The sequence below is a fragment of the Syzygium oleosum genome, unplaced genomic scaffold (assembly GCF_021117445.2).
Source record: "Syzygium oleosum isolate NSW1041296 unplaced genomic scaffold, Sole_v2.1 Sole_v2.39, whole genome shotgun sequence".
Lineage (NCBI taxonomy): Eukaryota > Viridiplantae > Streptophyta > Magnoliopsida > Myrtales > Myrtaceae > Syzygium > Syzygium oleosum.
Window position 1 is genome coordinate 1688332 of NW_026607523.1, and position 6137 is coordinate 1694468.

The 6137-nt window shown below is 40.6% G+C and overlaps 1 protein-coding gene across 2 annotated transcripts; it reads left to right on the plus strand.

Annotated features, from left to right (window-relative positions):
• The first annotated feature begins 798 nt into the window (after window positions 1-798).
• LOC115664123 (obg-like ATPase 1) lies at window positions 799-5768 on the plus strand. Of its 2 annotated transcripts, none has more exons than XR_008815076.1 (4): window positions 799-974; window positions 1974-2147; window positions 4474-4590; window positions 5422-5526. XR_008815076.1 is itself a non-coding variant. In XM_030586072.2 (4 exons), the coding sequence occupies exons 1-4, from the start codon at window positions 888-890 to the stop codon at window positions 5751-5753; spliced, it is 711 nt and encodes a 236-aa protein (XP_030441932.2). In that variant the 5' UTR covers window positions 799-887; the 3' UTR covers window positions 5754-5768. The 2 variants fall into 2 exon arrangements, 1 of the variants encoding a protein (XP_030441932.2); XM_030586072.2 differs by having other exon boundaries at window positions 1974-2141; window positions 4467-4590; window positions 5422-5768.
• Window positions 5769-6137: the final 369 nt, after the last annotated feature.

A 6137-nucleotide genomic window follows, 5' to 3' on the forward strand; every position in this document is an offset into this window, starting at 1 on the left:
TCATTCACTTCACGGACAAGTCAAAAAGATCTAAAGATTGAATCTCTCTGGCCAAATTACGTCATTTTATCGTAATCTGAAGCTATAGACCACCACCCGTCGATAGACGCTATGGAGGAGATCCGCCAAGCTCACGACCATACCATTTTTCTCAAACAAGGGTGACTTTAGACAGAGAGTCGACGGGGGGCCAGATTTGAGATAAGGGTAAAAGTCGATGATATTTTACGAGACCAAAAAAGTTGGAGTTAGAATTGTCACTCGATCTAAAGTTGGTGCTTTTTTATGAGATAAAAAAATTGAGGCTAGAATTGTCACTCGACCTATAGTTTGTGCTTCTTTTTGGAATTAGCCCTGCATTTGTGAAACTTGATCGTTCTTTGATCGTCGAATTTTGGAGAATTCGAAAAAAAGACAATCATAATGAAAAATTCAATCAATTATACTCTAATTTTTTCGAGTGTAAAATAACATAAGCGGTAGATGTGCTCACATATTGGTACAAGCAAATTTATTTTTAATTGTCTTTAGTTCGCTGGATTTACAAATCATATTGAATGAATAATTATAATGCTGGATCTAACAATAGAAAAGAGCGTGCTTGATTATGTTTATTTCGCGAAAAAATTCACGATAAAAGAATGTATTTCGTGAAAATCATTTTTTGAGTAAAATGGGTAGTTTCAATTCGTTTGGCAGTATGGTAAAACAGTTCAAGTGCTGCTTAAATCTCCTTTGAAAGGGAAAATGGTCCATGAATATTTCCCGCCTCTCTCGTAAAACCTTCGAGAACTCTCTCTCTTCCCGCCTCTCTCGTAAAACCTTCGAGAACTCTCTCTCGCTCTTCCTCCCTCTCGCGCTCCCGGAGCTCCGCTGCCTGACCGGAAATGCCGCCGAAAGCCTCGAAATCGAAGGAAACGCCGGCGGAGAGCCCGATCCTCGGCCGGTTCTCGTCTCATCTCAAGATTGGAATCGTACGCCTTCTCCTCCCTCCCTCCTCTTCCCTCTTCATTGCGTTCTTCGATGTTGTGTTGATCGGAGATTCGCGGTTCGTTTGTAGCTGAGAGGTTGCCCGTTGCATGTGATTTCTCCGTGATCCGGTTTGCCGGAGGATCTCTTCGTTCTTGCTTTTGCTCGGTTCTTTTGTTCTTCTGTTGTTCTGTCGGCTTACGATTGCGTAATCTTCGTTCTTTTCCTGTTATGTACTCGCGGTTCATGGATTTAAGGATATGAAAAGTTGTCGTTTCTGGCGAGCTGCTGTTCCCTCTGTGTTGATAAGCATTTGTTTCGTTACTTTTTCGTGCCGACTTTTGCACTGCAGCCGCAAGTTATCGATGGTTCTCCGTTCTTGTTTTGTTTCAAGAAGGTTGGAAAGGTGCGGGGAGGACTGCTCGCCATTATCTTCACGGAAAACTCCTCCCCTCGCCCACCTCCCCCTTTCCTTTTTACCAAGCCTTTTTTTAGTATGCTTCTTTTCTAGTCGAATGGTAGCCCCGATTAATTTCTAAATGATTAATGCTTCTGAAATAAAAGATGTGACATAAGTGTTCTACCTGATTGGATTACCTTATAGAACCGTTGGATGGATTATTTTACGAGATTGTACAGCATGGAGCGAAAAGAATTAAAGATGAACACCTGAATGCAACATTCGAATTTCAGTCATCGACTTGATCAAGTGATCTGTGTATCCACATGCTGATATTATCTTTTGTGGACTTGATCCCCCTTTAACTGTGTAAGCAAATTGAGCTCGGAATCTCCGGAAGTGTAGAAGACTATCTATATTTATGTATACTTATATGCGATGTACAAATGTTTAGATGTTGAGGACCTGAGGTTATATTTTGCAGTCTAGATACTGGTATGATTGTTTGACTCTTGTTGCTCTTGTTCTTGCACTCTACCGTCTTTATGAATTTTAGGGGTTTTATTACTTGTCATGCCGAATTACTTTGCTGTTTTATAATCAGGTTGGATTACCAAATGTTGGCAAATCAACGCTCTTTAATGTCCTCACAAAATTAGCTATACCGGCACAGAGTTTCCCCTTTTGCACCATTGAGCCAAATGAGGCCCGACTGAATATCCCAGATGAGCGGTTTGAATGGCTTTGCAATTTGTTCAAACCAAAAAGTGAGGCAAGTGTCACGGGTCGATCGATCTAGCGTTTCCACACCCGTGCGGCCTTAGGAATTTCTCCCCAAGTAAGCCTTCCCACACTCACACTCACAAGGACTTTAGAGAGAGAAGCTCTGAACTTTGTATTGCTTCTTGAAAATGAGAGATGATAAAATGAGGGGAGGAGACCCCATTATATACAAGTATCGGGCTGACCGTATCCGTAGATCTCTCCCTGATCTCAACGGTCGAGATCGTACTCCCCCAACTACCCCACCTACCGCATTTATTACGGGAGGGTACAATTACCGTATCACCCGCCCCCAGGAGTATTCTAGAAGACATCAAGAAAACTCTAGTACTAGAACACCCGGGGCCCGCCTTCTCGTCCAAGGGTCGGTCACGGTCCATCGTCCAGAAAACCTCAGGAATGATCCAATTCTTCGGGCCGTGACACAAGTCACTTCGCACACACTTTGCTTTGTGCGCTTCTTGGTCAGACTTTTTATAATGTGATGGTGATACTTACAAATTATTATTGTTGTACTCTTGATGGGTGGTCCATGGGTTTTCTTTCTTTGGTCATCTGATATAGTGTTGTTTTCATGCATCTGTTTTCAACTTAGTGAAGCTGCCGTTCAGTAGTTCTAGTAATATTAGTGAAAGGTTCCCTGTACTCTTATTGGGTCAAAGCGGTGCTGTCGGAAGCCTGGATGTGCGCAAGAATATTTAAAGAGTGGTGAACTAATGAAAGATGTGGCATTCTATTGGTAGGAGAATGGCATACCATGACCATCTTTGACAAACGATTCTGTGTGGAGAGCACTTTAGATCTGTACACCTGGCAACTTATAACTGTGGGAACATTCTTGAATCCACAAGCCAATTAATTCATCGCTTCAACTTCGAGACTACAAACGGTTTGACACTGCCAAACAATTACAGCTTTTGCACGTCTTATTTGCCGATAATACCATCATCCAGCATCAACATATGGCAATTGTATCAACCGGATCCCTTTTCCAATGGAGATGTATTCCACTTTGTTTCCAAGCAGTTTGATGCTTAAGTTTAACCGGAAATGTTAGAAGAGAAGTTACAATGCCCTCAGAAGGGGACTGTGAGCAGACTCGGTCTGATTAAGAGGATGCTATCAATTCTTTTAGTACATATTTGACAAACGTGGTTCTTGCTGATTTAATGACACGGAGAATGTCAGATGAACTTTTTGTGCTAAAAACCCCTGGAGAATCTTGTTCAATTTGACATACGTACTTGATGGAGGATGGGAGGTGGAGTCTCTCACCCAAATAAAGCATCATGGCTAGATAAGAATGTAGTTACGGGGTTTGACTCAGTAGATCTTCGGGAACTATAAAGTAGAATGGCTAGATAAGATGGCCCAAGTGAGTTGCTACTGATGTTTTTCCAGTAAAGAAGTGAGAACATTTTTGGCTTGCCTGGAAAGCATAGGGAATCTCGAATTTTTTTTTCAAGAGTTTGTGGAAGGACGAAACCTTTTGGCATTCAACTGGAACTGGTGTTGTGCTAAGATTTATTGCTTTGGAACTTGGGTGAGGATGTATACTTGCTCTGTCCTATCTGAACAAAAGAGAGAAGATAAACAAAACCTGTTTCTCATGTACTTGGCTCTTAAGGCATATCTGGCCGATGAGATGCAGCTCTGGGTGAAAAGTTGGCTGTTTCACTATCAGTTCAATGAGGATTCTGGTTATTGCCAGAGATCAGATCAGCATCTCCCGGATGAGAAGTACATCAGTGACCTTTCATTATTAAACTGTTTCTCTCAAGCTATTTATAAACGACTAAGATCGCCTCGTGAGACAGCACCAGCACGCTACATATGTACCATGCAAACATCGATGACCATTTTCAATATAATTATTATTTACTGCATCATAATTGTTGCAGATGCGTCGGTAGCTCATCCGTATATGCATTTATGTGAGAGATGTGTTTCACAGGGAGTTAGTGAATTTACTTAGAGCATCGCGAGGCCTTTTGCACTTGGCATGGGGTTAGGGGAGTGGTTACAAGTGATGCCAAACTTGTATTCAAATCTGAAGAATTTTGTGACTATAGTTTCTGTGGGAGGATTATTGATGACTGGTATGTCCCCTTTGTGGGATTAATGACTGTTAAAAATCACTATTTGAGATTCTCAACTCTGATTCTTAATTTGTGCTTGTGTGCGATCAAGAAATCGTGTTTCCAGCAATCCTCTTCTCTGCCCATTTGGCTAGGGATCAATATCTTTTTCGATAACTATGAGAGATTAAAATTGTAGACTTTTGAAAATGATTTTTAACTGTAATTTTATGCAGGTCCCAGCTTTCCTAGAAATCCATGATATAGCTGGGCTAGTCAGAGGTGCTCATCAAGGTCTAGGCTTGGGCAATAGTTTTCTTTCCCACATCCGTGCAGTCGATGTGATTTTTCATGTTCTTCGTAAGACTCTTGAACTTTTGTTGCCATCATCTTTGTTCTTTAGAACATGACTACGTGTTGTTGGATTATGATTCTTACATCACTTGTACTACTTTGCAGTTAGTTTTGTTCTCGATGATCGGGATACTTCAGTAGAAATAATTGAATGCAAAATTAATGTGGAAAAGCACAAAATGATCTGACTTTATCGTCTCTTGGCCATGGCCATCTCCTTATTATTGTCCAATTTCGTTTAGATCTGTTCATCTAGAGTTGTGTTTGACGTTTGTGTGATATATCAGAAGTCGAGAGGGCTTTTGCTCCGTTTTCCTAGATGATATGGCGAAACAATTTAAAGCTTGGTTGGATGGCTATGGTTTTTCAGTTCTAGTTGTAGCTTTTAGCTTTTGGCTTAATCTTAGACTCATTAGATTTCGTTTTTAGAAGTTCTCGATCTTGAAAATGTTCTGTTTGAAGTTATTACCAGAAATAGTACAAACATTGACAAAAGCATCTTATGCTCTCACCTTTCACTCTCAAAGTATACTTTTGGTCTTTCACTTTTGTCAATGCTAAAAAGCGATAACCGAAAAGAACAAGCACAAAAGTTTGTTGGAGCAACCTTTTGCTTTTGGCTTTACATGTTAACTTTTTATTGTATTTGATGCCGTAATCATGCATCGAAGAAATGAGAGTGACTATCCATTTCGGATTTCTCTGTCGATTTGTCATCATCATGTTCAGCACCGCAATGACTGTAACTTTAGTTGGGGAAGAGCTCTATGCATATTTGTTTATTTCTGGGGTTTTTCTCTTTTCTGAGATGTCTGCAAAACTTTACTGTTGTTTTAGGTGCCTTTGAAGATCCTGATATTATACATGTTGATGACTCGGTTGATCCTGTGAGGGACCTAGAGGTTACTAGTGCCGAATTACGATTAAAGGTGAGTTCATTTAAGTATGGCCCATACCGTCTACTGTACTTTCCCGTAAATTATGCTGTTCTTGAGGATTGGATTTTTGCTATGGGCATGATGTCGTTTGGCCTTCCTGGTTCCTGCAACCATAATGATGCTTGTATAGTAAGTTGGGAGGAGAGGATCTTGCTTCAAAATAATTTCATTGGAGTGGTGACCCCTATAGAAAAGTCATTTACGAGGCATGATATTCAATATCTAACATAGCATGATTGAAGAAAAAAGTTAACAGAAACGAGACCGAGGTCCTTAATAAGTGCAATCACTGTATACCCTATAAATTATCTTGCTCTCCTCTCCCTCCGCATTTTGTAACTTGTGAGAGGGATAACCTCTCTTTGCGGCTTCACGAATTAGCTGACTATGAGAAATGCCACTGCATGTTCTCAAGAAATTGGAGTCTCAGGAATTCAATCAGTGGTCTCTGGATCTACATCCATGCATAGTGGCACTTATAAAGGGATCTTGATGTGGACTTGTAAGAAGGATCTCCATATGTCACAGCATTTTAACTGTTTCTCTATCTTGGACGACTATGGTCAATATATGGAGGATCAGGACAATGCCATGTTTAGCCTATTTCCAATAAAT